At 49.3% G+C, this 19163-nt stretch overlaps 3 protein-coding genes and 1 pseudogene across 3 annotated transcripts; 2 read left to right on the forward strand and 2 right to left on the reverse strand.

Moving 5' to 3' along the window:
- LOC117838610 (7-deoxyloganetin glucosyltransferase) lies at positions 1–1890 on the forward strand. The gene is made up of 2 exons (XM_034718708.2): positions 1–661; positions 781–1890. Exons 1-2 carry the CDS (start codon positions 139–141, stop codon positions 1716–1718), a joined length of 1461 nt encoding a protein of 486 aa, XP_034574599.1. The 5' UTR covers positions 1–138; the 3' UTR covers positions 1719–1890.
- A 3548-nt stretch (positions 1891–5438) lies between these two features.
- Positions 5439–6731, reverse strand: LOC117838619 (EPIDERMAL PATTERNING FACTOR-like protein 1). Its single transcript, XM_034718719.2, has 2 exons — positions 6129–6731; positions 5439–6020 (listed from the first exon to the last, which is right to left on the reverse strand). The coding sequence occupies exons 1-2, from the start codon at positions 6231–6233 to the stop codon at positions 5799–5801; spliced, it is 327 nt and encodes a 108-aa protein (XP_034574610.1). The 5' UTR covers positions 6234–6731; the 3' UTR covers positions 5439–5798.
- A 3645-nt stretch (positions 6732–10376) lies between these two features.
- Positions 10377–11413, forward strand: LOC117856671 (uncharacterized; annotated as a pseudogene).
- A 2015-nt stretch (positions 11414–13428) lies between these two features.
- On the reverse strand, positions 13429–14626 carry LOC117860170 (protein EXORDIUM). The gene has a single exon (XM_034743417.2). It carries the CDS (start codon positions 14495–14497, stop codon positions 13568–13570), a length of 930 nt encoding a protein of 309 aa, XP_034599308.1. The 5' UTR covers positions 14498–14626; the 3' UTR covers positions 13429–13567.
- Positions 14627–19163: the final 4537 nt, after the last annotated feature.

The raw sequence follows: 19163 nt of genomic DNA on the forward strand, positions 1-19163 counted from the left end.
TGCTGACCCCATCCCCAGCAAAATCACCAAGAAACCAGCTCAAGTGACCAGAGCTACCACCCTCGCCGTGCAACGCAGCAGTGCTAGCAGAGCCAACGCCGGAGCCAGCAACCACGCAACCGTAGATCTCAGATCACCATGGGTTCTCTCGGCGGCGCCGCGCAGAGCAAGCCGCACGCCGTGTGCCTGCCGTACCCTGCGCAGGGCCACATCACCCCGATGCTCAACGTGGCCAAGCTGCTCCACGCCCGGGGCTTCGACGTCACCTTCGTCAACACCGAGTACAACCAGGCCCGCCTCGTCCGGACCCGCGGCGCCGCGGCCGTGGCCGGCGTCCCGGGCTTCCGCTTCGCCACCATCCCGGACGGCCTACCCCCGTCGGAGGACGACGACGTCACGCAGGACATCCCCTCCCTCTGCAAGTCCACCACGGAGACCTGCCTCGGCCCCTTCCGCCGCCTCCTCGCGGCCCTCAACGACCCCGCCACGGGCCACCCGCCCGTCACCTGCGTCGTCTCCGACGTCGTCATGGGCTTCTCCATCGACGCCGCCAAGGAGCTCGGCCTCCCCTACGTCCAGCTCTGGACCGCCAGCACCATCAGCTTCCTCGGCTACCAGCACTATCGCCTCCTCATGACCCGTGGCCTCGCCCCGCTCAAAGGTGCGTCAAACTTTTCTGCCGCGAACGTTATGTAAATGTGCCATTAATTGCACCCGTCCATGCTTCAGTGAGTGACCGAGCAACCGTATCTGACTTGAACTTGTTATTTCTGCGCGCAGATGTCGAGCAGCTGACGAACGGATTCCTTGACACGCCGGTGGAGGACGTGCCGGGGCTCCGGAACATGAGGTTCCGGGACTTCCCGAGCTTCATCCGCACGACGGACCCGGACGAGTTCATGGTGCACTACGTCCTCAAGGAGACGGGGCGCTCGGCGGGGGCGTCGGCCGTGATCTTCAACACATTCGACGAGCTCGAGGGCGAGGCGGTGGCGGCGATGGAGTCGCTGGGCCTGGCGCGCAAGGTGTACACGCTGGGCCCGCTCCCGCTGCTGGCGCGCGAGGACCCGCCCACCCCGCGCTCCTCCATCAGCCTCAGCCTGTGGAAGGAGCAGGAGGAGTGCCTCCGGTGGCTCGACGGCAGGGACCCCGGCGCCGTCGTCTACGTTAACTTCGGCAGCATCACCGTGATGACCAACGAGCAGCTGGTGGAGTTCGCGTGGGGGCTTGCCAACAGCGGCCGGCAGTTCCTGTGGATCATCCGCCGCGACCTCGTCAAGGGCGACAGCGCCGTGCTGCCACCGGAGTTCCTCGCCGCGACGGCCGACCGCGGGCTCATGGCGAGCTGGTGCCCGCAGCAGGAGGTGCTCAACCACCCGGCCGTCGGCGCGTTCCTGACGCACAGCGGCTGGAACTCCACGCTGGAGACCATCTGCGGCGGCGTCCCCGTCATCAGTTGGCCCTTCTTCGCCGACCAGCAGACCAACTGCCGGTACCAGTGCAGCGAGTGGGGCGTCGGCATGGAGATCGACAGCAACGTCCGCCGCGACGCCGTGGCGAGCCTCATCACGGAGCTCATGGAGGGGGAGCAGGGGAAGGAGATGAGGAGAAAGGCTCGGGAGTGGAGGGACAAGGCCATCGAGGCGGCCAAGCCCGGCGGCGCGTCCCAACGCAACTTCGACGACCTGGTCCGCGACGTGCTCCTCCCCAAGAACTAGGCAGCAGGGCTTCAACTTTCTAATGTGTTTTTGTCAGTGTCATTTGTAATTCTTTTCGTTTGGTTCGGGGAGTAACAAACAAATTAGTGTGGTTGTGCAAACTGCAAACCAATAATGTACAAGCCTTAAATCGTATAACTCCGAGACAAATGGCTATGCTTATCTTGGTAAATATTGGCAAGTTGTTCACTTGGTGCAGTTTGTCTGCATGCACTGAATCGGACTGAAGGCACAACTAACGGGTGGTACCAGGCGATGTCAAGATGCTAGGAGACTTGAGTGAAGTGTCAGGATCTGAAGATTACGATACGCCTTCACTGATACGGACCGGAGGTTTTCTGACACCCTCTCTATTTATTCAACTTGTCACATGGCTGCAGATTAGTCCGACAATTTGTAAAATACTTGATCTAATATAATAACTTGATAGGTGGGTGCAGATTGATCAAACAACTTGTAAAATATTCAATCTAATACAATAACTTGATAGGGTGGGTGCAGATTGGTCCAATAACTTGCAAAATATTTAATTTAACGCAATAACTTGATAAATTGGTGCATCCGCAGTCTAAATGTTATAACAAGCAACATATTTGCTAATTCTACACATCGGAACAAATTATTGAGGACTATTTGACCATGGATATTCACGTCGCAATGGCAATGGTACTGTATTTGACCAAGATTAAAACTCTTAGTGTTCAGGAAATTAATGCTATGTCTTCCTATTTATTATTTTATATAATGATTTAATTTTGATTGGGAATATTTAATTTCATATTTGATATTGATAAGTTCACCCTCATTGTTTTTTAAATATTTGATTATATCCATTGTTCAGCTACACAAAATACTAATATATTAATACATACTAACAATACCTTTTAGGAGTTTGGCATAAATATTTTTAAAGCCTCATGTACTTGCTTAGAAAGGAAAAATGAGCTAAAAAATGAGACAAACATGTTTGTATACAAAATGTTGAGTACATGAGTAGAATCCAGAAAAAACCTAATGTCACATGATCTGATTTTTGGACTTTAATCTTTCGGTAATGCTAATTATGTAATTCTAAAATATTATTCAATTTTAACTAATGAACAAGTAATTTATATACACACTTGAAAAACAACAGCCTGATCACGATCAACAACTTTTAGTGACAAAAATTAAGAATTATTGGTTGGAAGAAAATTTACATGTCCATCTACTTTGCTTAATACGTTGCCGTTATAATGTTTGGACCGTAAGTGCACTAATTTGCCAAGTTATTACACTAAATTAAGTAGTTTACAAGTTATTGGATCAACGTGCACCCAACTGTCAAGTTATTGCACTAAATTAAGTATTTATAAGTTATTGGACCCATCCGCAACCACCTGACAAGTTGTTGTATGGTGCGTGTAATTTACTTTTACTTTTCATTTTTCTTTGTGGAGGATTATTTGGTTCGAACCTTCGAGGTACCTGCAAGTTGCAACATTTGTGTAGTTCTGGCGTGATCGTATGCGTGTGTCTACAACTTCTTTACTCCTTTGTTTTCGGAAGGTTGTTCGGAAGCTGACCGTTAACCAGTCTAGGCAAAAACTGTAATAATAATCTCCAGAATATCTGTCGTAACATTTAATTACGGGTTTTTAATGCAAACATATGGATCTATAAAATTTGGTATATTTTGAGCGGAAATTACTTGTCACCGTATTTTGGAACGACAGCATCTCACCATTTCCATAAGTTGTTTTGTGAGGAGTGGAAATTACTTGTCACCGTATTTTGGAACGATAGCATCTCACCATTACTACTCCGGATCTGATGGGGTGGATTTATTATTGGATAGATCAAGATCACCGGATCAGAACCGACAGCAGTTTGGCTTTGTTTGGCAGCATAGATCTGTCTCCCTGGCCATCTCGATTTGCTCCCATCTCCAGGCAGTGTAGGTCACATGAAATTGCTCGATGTAGTTTTTTTTTCCCTCGAGAATCTGTCTGCCCAAGCATTTTATTAATTAAGAAGTAAAATTGGTCGATATTTTCCGCCGTACATACATTAAAAAGTGCCTCGTGCATGATTCACGCATGGGCATGGCACACCGCACACGACCGGAGGACCAAGTCAAACCATGCTGAAATATTGAAATTTGTGCCGTGGTAGGTACTTGTGCTCGGAGCAGCTTAATAGTAGCTTTGATAAAAAGAGCAAAAAAAACACTAACAAATGAGCCGCGCTTTGGGCTCTTGAAAGGGCCCAGTCCATGATAGCCGTTTTGGGCCGTATGCTACGATGATGAGCGACTGCAAATTGACGGCCGACATCGCAAAAAAAAAATCCAGGCTACCAAACGCTAGGCAGTAAGCCCATCCAGGTTGGGCCCAACAACTACCTACCCACGAACGCAACAACAAATGCCAGATTTGAAGGCGGACAAACCTGTCCCCACAGAACAATCAAGCATTGACAGTTCCTCTCACAACAAAAACCGAGCACCTGTTCAAATTTCTCATTTCCGATCCCAACCACGCGCTGCCACTAAATCATTAGTGAGGAGCACCAGTACTCCCGCATCAAACATGAATTTTGAAAACCAACAATGTCAGGGGTCACCTGCACCGTCCCTACTCCCTACCGGGGGATCCAGAATTCCAGAGCGCCCCACCCCACGTCCCCGACCCCGCACACACAGCGACATCCTACAGGCTACATAGCGCGCGAGCCCGACAAGAGCAACGCCCCCATGCAAGCTGCTGCTGCTACCTCCAAAGCGCCACGAGCCCCACACCACACCGGGGATCCCTGATCCCTCCCATACGAGCGGCTCGGCACGAGGGAGACATCTCAGTAAACCCAACACATGGCGATCCATCAGAGCCGTACAGACTACAGACACTACAGAGGCGATGATGGTCACATTTCACAATAACTACTCCTTTCGTCATCCCTAAATATGTCATTTGTATCTTCAAATAAATTTATTAAAAAAATTAGATTCAAATATCTATCCAATCATATTAATTTTGTATCATAAATATTAATATTAATATTTATATATATATATATATATATATATATTTAGTCAAAGGTGTTTCTCGGGAGCGAAAACGATAGTTATTCAGGGAACAGGCAGCAGCAGCGGCAGCAGATTAAAATCACATCATGATCAGGTTCAGGCGCACCGTACTATACCCCTGATGGGTCTCGCTCGCGCGGCCACACGTCACGCAAGGCTACAAGCGCAATCAGCCGGCAAATACTGGGGCCCTGTCGAGCGTCGACGACGACGTACGTACGCTAGCTATTCGGATCGGCAGCGGCAGCAGCACTGCGATCCAGCGGTAGATTCAGGCTACCTGCACAGCCGTCAGAGCCGAGTCACATGCTGCCATGCAGGCCTGCCTTTTATAACCTGCCATTACCAGAGCACTGAGCACTACTAGCAGTGGTGCTGGAATTTTTACTGCCCCCCAATCACTCTTTACACGCGAGTAAAGGGGTTGTTCGGCTCCGGAGGTTAAAGTTTAGTCTATCCCATCAGATATTTTAGATACTAATTAGAAGTATTAAATATAATTTAATTATAAAACTAATTATACAGATGGAGTCTAATTTATGAGATGAATCTATTAAATCTCATTAGTCCATGATTTGACAATATGATGCTACAGTAACCATTTGCTATTGATGGATTAATTAGGTTTAATATATTCATTTCGCGAATTAATCTAGGGGTTCTACAATCAATTTATAATTAGTTCATATTTAGTCCTCCTAATTAACATCCGAACATCCGACGTGATAGGACTAAACTTTATCCCTTGTATCCAAACAACCCTTAAATTGCTTCAGCTAGCGGAGAGCAAAAATATGGCTACGGCTACGGCCAGTACAAGCTCCAAGGCAGCAAGCTCGATCTAAGCTTGTGAAGCTAGCCACCATGGGCACGAACAGATGAAGAATCTTGGAAGCAGAGGAGCTACCTAACCGAGAGCAGACCACACTTGTGTTGGGCCTCCAGTCTTTTCACAGGAGGGAGCAGAGTGCACGAGTTGCCGCGGCGCCATGGAGAAGGGAAGCGGCGGCACGCTAGGGGTCGTAGAGGCGGCCGTCGCAGCGGCATTTCCACCCCAGCGGCTTGTAGTTGGAGTAGCGCGAGAAGGCGGCCACCGTGTCGTCGGTGACGCGGGCCGAGCGGCCGAGCCCCGGCACGGTAGTCACCTGGACGGGCGTGCAGGGGTTGCACGCGCTGCACCGGTTGTGGCAGCTCGGCGGCGTCGACCCCAGCCGCGACTTGTCCTCCGCCAGGTTCTGCACAGCTCAAAAAACGCGACGCACTGTCAGAGACGGACACTAGACAAGGTACCATAAGAAAAGTGTGACTGCAAGAATTGAAGCGGTGCTGAGATGGTGTCGTACCTGCGAAGAGGAGAAGGTCGCCGTGCGGATGCAGGTCGCGGCGGCGAGGAGGAAGCCAAAGAACACGGCCGCGAGGAGTGCCCGGCGAGGTGAGCTCACGGCCATGAGACCATCTCGTACAGCCAGGAAGTAAAGGTGTTTGGGCACCAGATCGATCTAGGGCAGCAAAGGGAAGCAGGGAAGCTTCTTGGAGCGAGATTATCTGTGAGCTAGCTCCTGTCTCGCGCAGGCTCTTCCATCAATGAACGCTCGCAGTAAAGCTCAGGGAGATCCTGCCGGAAGCTAGGTGTGGTTTCCTTGAGCTACTATGGTAAGCTACTGAGGTTTGCTATGGAGATGAGCAGCGAGATGGCGCCACAGGAACGCAAGAGAAGCTGGTCACAGTGGCCTATGGAGGGCAAGGCTGCGATGGGAGGGAGAGCAGAGGAACGTGGTGACCGTGGTGGCATGGGCGTATATGTACAAACGGGCTGGGGGATGCCACGGCACGATGGAGGGCACAGCTAGGACACGGCTGCTGGTGACCACCTTGTAAGCCTATCACTATTTGGTTTAGCACAGTCTCCCATGCTAGTGGCATGGCATTCTACCGCGTCATCTCTCTATCCCTCGGCTCGAGTCGCTTTTCGAGGAGTGAAACGAGGGGAGGAGGGGATTGAATGGCGCCACGACAGTCGCTATCGTTTTGGGGACATGGCCGGGCTTGACACTTCGGCCGACTGTCGTGTCACAATGAATGAACGTATGAATTGAATGAAATCGGCTATGCAATGAACAATGCCGCCGCCTCACGGGATGCTTGAAAATTGGGGATGTAGTAGGTGATGGCGAAGGAGAAGGAGCAAAGGACTAGGCTGTACGAAGTTGATGAGTGCCAAGTGACCAATGCTGGCTGCCATCAGCCATCTGCACTAGCTGAAGCAGCTAAGGCCCTGTTTGTATCCGCTCATAAGCGGTTTATCGGTGGAAATAAGCGAGAATCCCGCCAAACGCTTTGCTTGGAAATAAGCGAGAATCACTTATGTGGTAAGCCGCTTCAACGATTTGAACTACGAGAAGCGAGAAGGGAGAAAATCTTCGTTTAGATTATAATCCAAGCGTGGCTAGGAAAAACGTATACAAATAGGACCTAAGTTTAAGACAGAGGCCAATGAAGCTAGCTCGAGAACAGCTTAGATCCCCAATGATCGATGCCATGGATGGTCCATGATCTGAGTGCTCCCAGCAGAGCCGGAGTAGGCTGGCGACCTTGCATGCATGACGCATCTGGGCCTCTGAGAGCAACCCATCCTTCAGTAAGCAGTTTCCAGCCGAAGAATGCAAACGCTAGCTCCTCGGTATGGGTGATAGTTCAAGCATCAAGGGTGGCCATCGAGACACTTTCAGAAAGGAAGGACCCCAGGCTCAGAATCTCCTTTACTCGCAACAACTACCGTACGACGATAACGGGAATCGTCGAACCACCGGCCTGACGGTATCGGACTATCAATAGATCGGTCAAACACTCGTGGCCTTGTTCCTTGTGTAGGCCCGGCGGTAGCACGGCACTACGGCAGGCCGGGTAGATCCGGTGGCTGCAGGCAGCGGATCGCAGGGTGAAAAGCCGGCAGGAGATAACGAATCAGAAACTAATCAGGTAAAAAATCGAACTTTATTCCTGGCATCGAACCATCAAACATCCCCTCTGGCCACTGGTCTATACCACCAGTATCTTCTTCACTGTTAACGCCTTCACGCATGGGCCAGGTCAAAGCGACCAGAACGGCGTCGCAGTAAACATCGCCGCGTTCAAAGGCAGAGGAGGGGTTCTGAAGCTGCAACGCAAGCCAGAAACAGAGGCCAGCAATGGCATGTGGTCTACGTTGTCCGGTCCGGCGGCACTATCCCGGTAACCGGAGCGCAGCGCGGCCATAACGGCGATCGACGGGCTGCGCGGGTGCCGCGAACATGGAACGCCATTACTGCGCCCGGCCCCTGACATGGTGCTCACTGTTTATTGTTCATTGAATTCGACCCGTTCCGACGGGGCAGCGGATTCAATTCGCGGCGCCGGAATCTGTCCATGCCTGACTGCGATCCGCGATATCAAAAGACCGAGCTTTTTTCGCCTGTTTCAATGACCAGAGGAGGGTAGGCTCTGCGCGGGGAAAAGCTGGGGACCTGGGAGAATAGGCAAGCAAAGGGGTTGCTGATTGCGAGATGGCAGTGGAGTGGATGGGACGCTTCGGCGGAGAAGGCTGGCAGGGACGCAGGCGCGGTGCCTCCCGGATTCCCACAGAAGCCGGGAAAGCTGCGCGAGGATACCGCAGAATCTTCCCAACTTTCTTTCGACTGGTCTATCGAGATTTGAACTTTACTGCGAGGTGTTTTTACTCTCGAGTCTCGATGGTTAAAGGGTCAAAGTCAAACCAACACTGGTCAGTGGTGAATGCGCAGAATGGATGCTGTACTCAAAAGTAGATACGGACTAGACAACGTAGGCCTCGCTCTAAATTTGGCATCTTTGACCCATCAAGAAATAGATTCGGATTTGTTTGGTTTGAGTTGCTTATACGTAAGCAATTTAAAATAAGCAACTTATTTGCTTATGAAACCAATCATCCTTGCTTATTGGGTTGCTTATGGGGCTGGTTATTTTTAGCACATAAGCAACACAAGAGTTGCTTATGGGGACTAAAAGATGCACTTTACACCTCTTGCCCTCATTGAATGCCTGGTTGCCCTCCCTCTCTCTCAATGATTAGGGGCAAATATGATAATATCCACCTCATTCAATGCTTATCTCAATGATTAGTAGCAAATATGACAATATCCATCTCATTCAATGCTTATAAGTAAAGATATCCAAACAGCTGAACTTCAAATAAGCAACTTGTTGACGCCAGATTTCGTCACAAGTGAAATCGGCGCCAGGAGGAGAGGAAATGGGAAAATACAGTTGGAAATCGGCCGAATGGCGCTACAGTTCGAGATCGGTTGGTTGGCGCTACAGTCCAAGATCAGCCGATGCTACAGTACGGGATCGGCCGACGATTTCTGCCTCGCTTAACCCTTGGGGTTCGGATCGAACACGCCAGGTTCCCGATCGGTTACCTTTTGCTGATCAGGAATCGGCCGATTAGGAGGTTGGAATAATTGGGCCGGTATGGGCTTGGAAAGCATCATGAGGATGAAGAAGGGATCAGCCCATGAAGCGTATAATAACCAACCTAGTACGAGTCATACTTGTAAATATTTGTTTTCTATTTGAATTAGGGATAGAGTTCTAGTCGGATAAGGAGTCGCCTGTACGGGGCTATAAATAGCTACCTTTGTAGATCTGTAAACATATCAACTACTCAATACAACAAACTACTATTTCCTCGTACTTACTTTCAAGCAGGCGACTTCGCCAAATACTTTCTTCTTTTTCACGAGTTCGTACGGGTTGGCGGGGCTGCATCTACTTGATCTCCGGCCGATCTTGTAAGTTCCGTTTACCGAGTAAATTCTAAGCTTTAACTTCGGGCGCATCGCTGTTGTTTCGTTTAGTTTTATTCACTAGTTATCGATATTTACTAGAATCATAGGTTTTACCTGTTTTTTCTAGTTTTATCACCAGTTATCCAGCTAGGAATCGGCAGTTTCGGCTTCCCTTATATTCTGCTATTTAACTCACTTATTTTGCATATAGCCGATTAGATCTGTTCCTAGTGCTGTTATTGTAGCGTTGTACTGATTACTCCGGTAGTTTCCTTCTACGCCGCTACAGTAATCGGTTGCTTCATAGCTTATTTCTTTATTACGGCAAATCGGCTAATTCGCTGATAAGCTCCCTCGAGATCGGAAATTTAGCCGATCGTGACTTTTGGATCTGACACGTATCCTTCCTTGCCAATCAACACGTCAGATTGGCTGGCACGCCGCGCGAAACGCACCAGGGCAATCACCCGAACAGGAGTTAAGCAGATTCTCCCGGGTCGTGTGTCAGACGCTGGGGATTCGGTTGACCGATTTCTAGCGCCAACACAACTTTAAGTTGCTTATAATAAGCAACTCAAACCAAACATGCCCTCGGTGTCCCTGAATTCTTGAGGGCACACGAATGGGAGTGTTGCGTGACTAAGGGGGTTTCTCTCCACTCGAGGAAAATTAATTCCACTCCACCAACTCCAGAACCTCACGATCAAATGTCTACCACCACCCACTCCAGCTTCAGTAAAGAGGTGGAGTTAGGGGTCAAATCCACATTTTTTTAGTACTTCAAACATGCTCCAAAACTCCAGTTTCAGACCTCCTTATGGAGTTGGTGAGTATTTAACCACCATTACCACTCATTACACTCGTTACACAAACGTACCGGTTGGACAAAAGAAAAAAAAACGTCAAACTGCTCCCGTCGCCCCCCTCTCATCCCTTTGCCCCGTCCATCTCCCGCTCCATCTGACCGCTCCGGCACCGGCACCCCGCAAGCCGAGCACCGCCGTGGCCGTCCACTAGAACCTGGCCACGTCGCGTCCTCCCACCACATTGCCCCTCTACGACACCGTTGTGCGCCTCCACCTTGCCACCACATCCTTCGGCCGCCTCCGCCTCTCCGTTGCCTTCGTCCACCCGTGCCACCGCCTCCTGGCCCCCGCCGTGTCCGCCGCCACGACCCACCTCTGCCGCGTCTACGCGCGCCGATTCTGCGCCCTGCTGCGCCACTTCAATGCCATCCACGCACATGAGCACACCAAGCGCCTCTCCCGCATCGACTCCTCCCGCGGCGGCCGCCGTGTACGCCTCGCTGCCGCGCTCTCCTTCAATTCAAGTACGAGAAGGTCACCCGCGAGCTCACCGTGTGCGCGAACGCCGCTGCCAGCACCCCCGCCGACGAGATCGGGCGCGCCGGCGTCCGTGTCGCGCTCACGCGCACCCCCGCCGCGTCCCTCTGGGAACACGCGCAGCAGGTGCTCGACGAAGGGTCTGGCAAAGACGAGCTCGCCTCCCTGCTTCGGGTGGCGAGGGAGAGGGGCGTGCGATCGGTGGTGGTTGGCGGGGAGTCCGGGCTTGCGAGGTGGGTGGACGTTGGGTTCAGCTAGGCGGAGGTGATCATCAGGAAGGCCAGGACGGCTGTGCCATCAGTGTCTAGGAAGTGGTGGGACATGGATGTGCTCAAGGGGCTAGAGTGGAGGTACGAGGAGGAAGAGGTGGTGTTCGAGGATAGCGACGGTGATGGTGATGAGGAGTTGGCACGCAAGGCGAGGAGGAAGTCATGGTGGAAGTTGGACTCTAACGACGAGGATTCCAGCAATGGTAGTTGAACGATGATTATTTGTACATACTCGAGTTTGCTCGGCTTGGGATCCTTTTCAAAGGAAGCACGGAGCATTACTCCATAACTTATATTATTTTGTTGAACATTTTAGTTATTGGAATATTATTGGATGGAACATCTCATTTTATATCTTGCCATGCTCATTGTCGAGCTAGCTTTTATTTTTTTCCACGAAGTAGTGTAGCGGCAGTACTGTGGGAGCGGCAAAAAATAAAATAACAACTCTCCTAATGCTTAAAACACAACCAACTATCCACCATGGGCAAATTAGAACATTCCCACTAAATTCTCATATTTCTGGAGCTGGAGCACTACAATCTGCCAAACACGTACAACAGCTCCGTATTTTTCTGGAGTTGGTGGAGTGGAGTTGGTTTTTATGAGAAGTACAGCATGGTAAAATGAAACGGGACAGTTGATCAACCAAGATACATCCTAAGGCCAGTTTCAGTGAAGTGTCATGAAGAGTTTTATAGGCATTAAATTCTATGCTACTTTAGCAGTTTTGCTGACTTGGAAGCCTAATTATGAGGAGTGAGGAGAGAAGTTTCATCCCCATGATACCCACCTGGCACAGTTACCAAGTCCCATGAAACTTAATAAAATGATGTTATAGTTTCATCGCATAACACATATGATTGTAACTCCACGCTAAAATTAAATGTTGCAGGCTATCTATGAAACTGTGCCATTCAGCTGTTGCACTGAGGCTGACAGTTTCATTTCATTGAAAAAATGACATGGCAGTCTTGTTAACACTATGATGAAATCGTGCACTAAGACTGGCCTAAGAAATTGAGCCTCAAAGATAGTTATGGGTTCGTAACAGGGGATTTGGGTAGCTTCCCTTTTTATCTGTCGAGGAAGCATGCCCTCCTCACAATCACGCTTCCTAGTATGATATATCACGCTTTTGTTGTTTTGGTTGTTTTAGAACACATTTTCACCAAGTAGGCCTCTCACAATCACGCTTCCTAGTATGATATATCACGCTTTGGTTGTTTTGGTTGTTTTAGAACACATTTTCATCAAGTAGGCCTCTCTCAAAAGTTTAGTGAATTAAAAAAACTTGTTACTGCAGCTACGTATGGAGCAACAAAGCCCTTTTTTTGGAGTAGCCAAAGGCATTTTAGGGCGTGTTTGGTATTCTCGATTGCTCGTCTCATATGGCCAAGCAAGGTCACGTGTGTAATAGTGAACGAAAAGCTCGCATTGCCCGGCTGGGAAGGAAATCCTTACCTACGGAGGAGAGCTGAATCGGCTATGACTTCTAAAGTTGTAATGCAGCCGATTGCGCTACAGTACAGATGTTAAACTGCGAATTTCAGCGAAAAGAGACGAACTCGATTAAGAAGTTGAACTCGAGACTGAGGGGGTGTTTGGAAGACATGGGCTAAACTATAGTCTGTCACATCGGATGTTCGGATGCTAATTAGGATGACTAAATATGAGCTAATTACAAAACTAATAGCATAACCTCTAGGCTAAATCGCGAGACGAATCTATTAAACCTAATTAATCCATCATTAGCGAATGGTTACTGTACCACCATATTGTCAATTCATGGACTAATTAGTTTAATAGATTCGTCTCGCGATTTAGCCTCGAAGTTGTGCAATTAGTTTTTTAATTAACCAATATTTAATACTTCTAATTAGTGTCCAAACTTCCGATGTGACAGGGGCTAAATTTTAGCCCCTATGTGCCACCTGAGATACCTTGCTGAAATTGATGCATGAGTTCGTCCGTCTCGCTCGCCTACCATGACAGGCAGTTCGGCCACTAGTCAGCTGCCGGCCGCCGGCGCCCGTCGTCGTTGCATATGCGCCGCCGTGCGGCGGACAGATCTGATCAGGCGGTTCGTGCAGATCCTGGTTGGCGACAGCGGGCTCGTGGTTTTTTTATTTGGGCCGGATGGAGATCTTCCAGTATTAATGGTCCTTGGGCTGGTATGACAGGATTCTCAAACTTTGGGGACAAAGCATAGGGCCCATCAAACAATTTAAACGAACAAAGTAGTTTCATTTCTTCCAAGTTTCAAGTCCAACAAACTCGTATATGTACAACTTTGGGAAGCGTACAGAAACATGGACGGTGTCCAGGTACAGACTACATCACTACAGAGTGAGTACAGACTCGACTACACCAAGGTGCTGCAAGTGGAAGTCGCCGGGTTGTACAAGGCCGGGAGCAGGTACTTCCTCCCGTTCACGCCGTTGGCGTTGTAGCTGGCCCCGGTGGTCTGGTCGACGAGCAGGTTCCCGGGGAAGCCCGGGTAGGCGCCGCTGCCGTAGACGCCCGGGCACGCGGTGCACGCCTCCAGCGGCGCTTCCTTGGGGCCCTGGTAGAACGCGTCGCCGTAGGGGTTCGTGACGGTGCCGGCCACCATGGTGGCGAGGACCATCACCAGGCCGTCCATCCCGACGTCGCCGTTGGGCGCCACCAGGGGCTTCCCCTGCGGCCCGTACTGCGGCTGCGCGAACGGCCACGCGCACTGCCCGGGGCACTGCTTCACGGAGTTGCCCACCCAGATGTAGGCGGACTTGGTATCGGCGCCGTGCTTGCCGCACCGGCTGCTGCAGAATCCCTCCACGGCCACGTCCTTGTCGGTGAACACCAGCGCGATGCCGCCCTTCTTCCCGCCGGCGCGCGCCGCGAGCTCCTCGATCTGGGCCAGCGTGAGCGAGTTCCCCAGCGACCGCGCCTCGTCGGACACCTGCGCGTCGAGGAGCACGCGCGTCGGCGTCGCCGGCCCGGCGCCGTTCGTGGCGGCGCTCGACAGGTACAGCTGGTCGATGGTGCCCCACCACTGCCCGACGGATGGCGTGGCCGCGCCCGGCGCCGTGGTGAGCGAGAAGAGGAAGTCGGAGACGATCGACTTCTGTGCCGGCGTGAACCTGCCATACCAGAGGACGGACACCGGGATGTCGCCGCTGAGCACGGTGCCGTGGTGGTACGTGAGCTGGTCGCTCGCAGGGGGAATGTACAGCTCCATCAGCCTCCTGCTCCCCACGGAGAGCTGCGCCAGGCTCATCAGTACCATCGCCGCTACCAGCACACGACACACCATTGCTGCAATTCTTCAAACTACTCGCTAATTAAAATTGGGCCTGGAAACTTGTGAGTCGTGAGCTCACTGCTGCTATGTGATCGACCTTGTGTGTGAGTGTGTTGTTGTGATGGAGTGGAAGTCTCCCCGGCAGAGTTATTTATAGGCCCTGCGCCCGTGCCTACGGAAGAAGAACGAGAGACTTCGCGGACGGTTCTTTCCTATCCTACGTGCCGCCTACACCTGGTGCAGTAGCATCAGAGATTGGCGCGGCGGGAGGACGAGGGGGGACCGTGGGGAGGCAACGAGGCGCGGCGCGCCCCGCGCACGCCACCGTGTGTCGCTCACCGTGCGCGCTGCGCTGTCCAGTTGCTTCCGGGCACGGCTCCAGAGACAATGCTGCGGGTCAGGTCGCCGCACGCCTTGTTCTTGTTCCCCTGCCTGCCTGCCTGCGCGCCGGATGGGGATGAGGATTTGACCCCGGGGGTTCCCGCGCCCAATCCACGGGCAACAGGTGTCCGACGCATGTGGCCGCGGAAGGTTCCCAAGAGCAGGGCATGCAGCAGCCAGCGCCGCGGGTCAGAACTGGGCGCGCGCGCGCGGATGGGGCTTTGGCGCCCGAGATGTGGATATGCTTCGGGGAATGAGGGTTCGTTCCCCAGGTGTGGCGCGGGGGAAGGGTCGAAGGGAGCTGCACCGCGCACGCCGCCGGCCAAACCGCAGCTCGATGCTGCAGTAACCACGGCGCCGGCCGGCGCCGGCGTGGTAGTAGTAGGAGTACTCGTAGTAGATGGCGTGCCCTGCACAGTTGCATGTGCGCGTCGGATTTTGCAAGATCACGAGCTGTAGATTCGCCGAGTGGAAGTTGACGGCCGATCAATGCACGGCGCGAGATGGAGGAAATGTTGTGAAGATCGAGCAAAGACTTCGTTGACCCATGACCACACTCGCGATACGTTCATGCATGCATGCTGATCTGACAGCTGGATTGTGGCGTGCGATCGAGTGCCTGATTGACCAATGACCAAGTCTCCATCGGTGCCGCAAAACGGAGATCATGCCAGAGGCTTTTACTACTTGTAACACGTGGCTACAGCGCGAGCGCGCACGCACGCACCGTGCGCTCGTGCAACGTTGTGCACCTGGACAGAATCGTATCGATCATCTAATAGTATCCCCCATGCCCGTATTGGACTGTGCCTCTTCTGTTTGCAGCCGCCTTCTGGTCGTGGTTGCGCGAGCAGCATCTTGGTGCTGCCGTGCTGGGCCTTCGACTTTCGAGGGACAGGCCAGCCTGGGCGAATGGCGAAGTCAGATTCGATGTCCGATTTCTTTACCTGCATTTCGTAATCCCAAATCCATTTCATATAGCAGTTGGAAAACAAATCCATCTCCATCTTGGAGGTTTCTTTTGAAGCCTTCAGCTAAAGGCACGTAGAATTTCTAGGTGGACACTCTGAAATAAGAGAGAAATTCTAAAAATTCTCACAAAAAAGCAGAACATCCGACCATCAATCGATAGATTCAAATCATCGTAGCCATTAGATCTATTATGTTTTCTAAAAAATTACCCACCTATACCATTATGAAAATAGCCTAAAGTAACAACCTAAATCTATATATAAATTACCCACCTCTGCCATTATATAAAATAAACTAAAGTAACCCCCTAATCTTCATCCAAATTACCCACTTATACCATTATAAACAATATTTAAAATAACCTCCTAATTTACAACTGAATTGCCTACCACTAACTTAAAGTAACTCTTAAATTTGCATCTATATTGCCCACACATGCCATTATTAAAAATAACATGAGGTAACCCTACGTTTCAATCAAATAACTGTAGGCTAAAGTAACCCCTTAAATTTGCATCTATATTGCCCACACATGCCATTATTAAAAATAACATGAGGTAACCCTACGTTTCAATCAAATAATCTTAATTAGAAATATACAGCAATATATGATTCTAAATCATCTATATCTTTCACTATTGGTATACGATATAATAATTAAGATCCTATACGCATGAGGTGTGACACCATTTATAAGGATATAAAGTGATGAGAATATAGATTTCTATGCTAAAATTGTATCTCAAACTTAGGGTTCATTAAACAAATTCAAGCGCATACCTGCGATGCAAAGTGAAAATTTAAAGATTATAAATGTGGATAAAAATATTATAGAGTAATTACTAACTAAAATCTAACCCAATTGGATGAAGATATTAAGTATATATCTATATAAGTATTGTGTTCAAATATTTAACAAATGGGTAGCTTATGGTAACAGTTTTGTAGCAATGTAGTTTCATTTTTTTTCCATTAGAGACTCCGCATTAGTTCACATGAGACAAGCTAGAAAAAAGAGATAAATTCTCATAAAATTAAAAACATCAAATACCAATCCTTTAAACTCTAATAATCATAACCATCGATCTATTATATTTTCTAAAAAGTTACCCACCACTATCATGATGAAAATATTCAAAAATGAGCTCTAAACCTATATCTAAATTACCGAGCTCAGCTATTATAAAAAATAATCTAAAGTAACCCTATAATCTTCATCCAATTTACTAATACACATCATTATAAATCATAACTTAAAATGTCATTCTAAAATTTTATCTATGTTATCGACGTGTGTCGCTATTAAAAATAAGCTAAAGTAAAAAGGCTAAATATTAATTTAATTATCTTCATGTGCATCATACAGAAATGTTAAAAAGTAAACTAATATATGATTCTAAAATTACCTATTTATATCATTGTTAATATAAAAATACTAAGTTAAAGTACATACACATGATGAATTCCACTATTTAGACCATTTATACATGTATGTGAGGAATCGATGAAAAATATTGATTTGTATGCTAAACATAATGTACGGGAGATTGGAGGTGCGATACAAAATGGAAAAAGTATGAATATGGATGAAAACGTGCATAGAGTAATTATTAATTAAAAATCAATCACAACTGGACAAAGATAGGTACATATCATTATGTCGAAGTATTGAAAAATAAGAGAGTAGTAGGTAAACAATTTTGATTATTAGCTAGAAGTTTAATTTTTAAATAATTTTCAAATACAATAGCTTCTAAAAGCATTAGCTCGTGTGGGAGCACGGGTCGATGAACTAATGTACTTATGATCCAATCGATTTTCTTGGAACCCCGTAAAAATTCCAGGTTTGCTTGATCTACCTGGATATGCTCGCCTTCCCCAGTGAGGTCAACAGTGCGGGTAGTCCACTAGCTTGATCAGGTGCCAAGTGATCTCGCCTGCGTGCATTTCACCTTCGGCGAAGCCGGCAGGCGCGTGAGCGGGAGAGGGGGCCCTTGAAGCAAGGTGAATCTTTTCCTGCCTTTGTCAAGTTACGGCGAGGCGTGCGGCGTGCTAGCGTCCCAATGACGGGCAGTGTGCCAGTGTGGCACAGGCTGTCCGCCGTGCGCTTCGAGGCGCGCCTCGCGCGCGTCCGCCGAGAAGACGCGTCGGAATTGTTTTGACGGCCGGGGCGCCCGCGCCGGCCAAGTTGCGATCGAAAGCACTAGATAGTGGGGGAGGCATGCCGCAATGCGTGCGGCGAACACAAGGAGAAGTGGGAGCGGGATGGAGTGCGGCGGATCGGAGTCCCGTGCGCGCCTGGCAACCGCGCAGCATGCAGCGCCCGTGCGGTCTCGGCACGCACCAACCCGCGGTGCCGTCGCTGCGGCCGGCTACGGGCGGCAAGGGAGCCACGGGTTTGACTTGGCTGCCGCGCCCCGGCGGTGCGGCCTCGCGTGATTTCGGAACACGCTACTTTGAGGCCACTCTGCCGTTGTGTTTGGGTTGATGAATCAACCACTTCGTTGTTGAACAAACGACGTGCATGTTCGAGATGAGGTGATGCTGGACCGACATATTCATCTCCTAATCTAAAAAAATATAAGAAGTGCTAAGATGATATATTGTCCCATTCCTGAAGTAAAACACCACTAAATTGTTTGTTTTCACCGTGCCATGCGAAAGTTGCATCATGCGATGCCAACATTGCTGATCCTCCTTGGTCCTAGCAGTATCGTTGATCAAGTACCCAAAAACGGACTTAATTAGTCTCTGGCTGCGCATATGGAAGTTTGAGTGAATAGGTTATTTGTTGTACCAATCGTTGACGGGTATCACTGATTGGTCGAAATTGGTGAATTGGATCAGATACTGCAACTTCGCTTATTGTAAAACTCATCTAACCATTTAGCCTAAGGCTATAGGATAATTAAGTAAACACTAGCAATCAAGAGTTCAAGACGAAGATACCCACGCAGCTACTTTTTTTTTTAACGAAGATGCCCCACACAGCTACTACTATGAAAGTTTGAGTTTGTGACGGCAGTGTGTGTCCTACACCTGCATCCTCCTTTGGCTTTGTATGTGAAGAAGACTACATGGGCAATATGCTCATTTGGCTAAGTTTTGGTTATACATGAGCTTTGTTGCTCCATATGTGCTGATTCGAGTTGCAATAATAGGACATTTTCTTTCCACAGTAGTAAAATGTCATCAATGATATATGTTTATTTCTATATTCTAGTTTGCACATACCCCTCGGGATGAGTATGTGCAAATTTGGAAATGGCCTTACAGTCCTCACGATGGAAAATCCAACAAAGATAGTACAAAGAGTCAAAGAGAG

The sequence above is a fragment of the Setaria viridis genome, chromosome 1, assembly GCF_005286985.2.
Source record: "Setaria viridis chromosome 1, Setaria_viridis_v4.0, whole genome shotgun sequence".
Taxonomy (NCBI): Eukaryota; Viridiplantae; Streptophyta; class Magnoliopsida; order Poales; family Poaceae; genus Setaria; species Setaria viridis.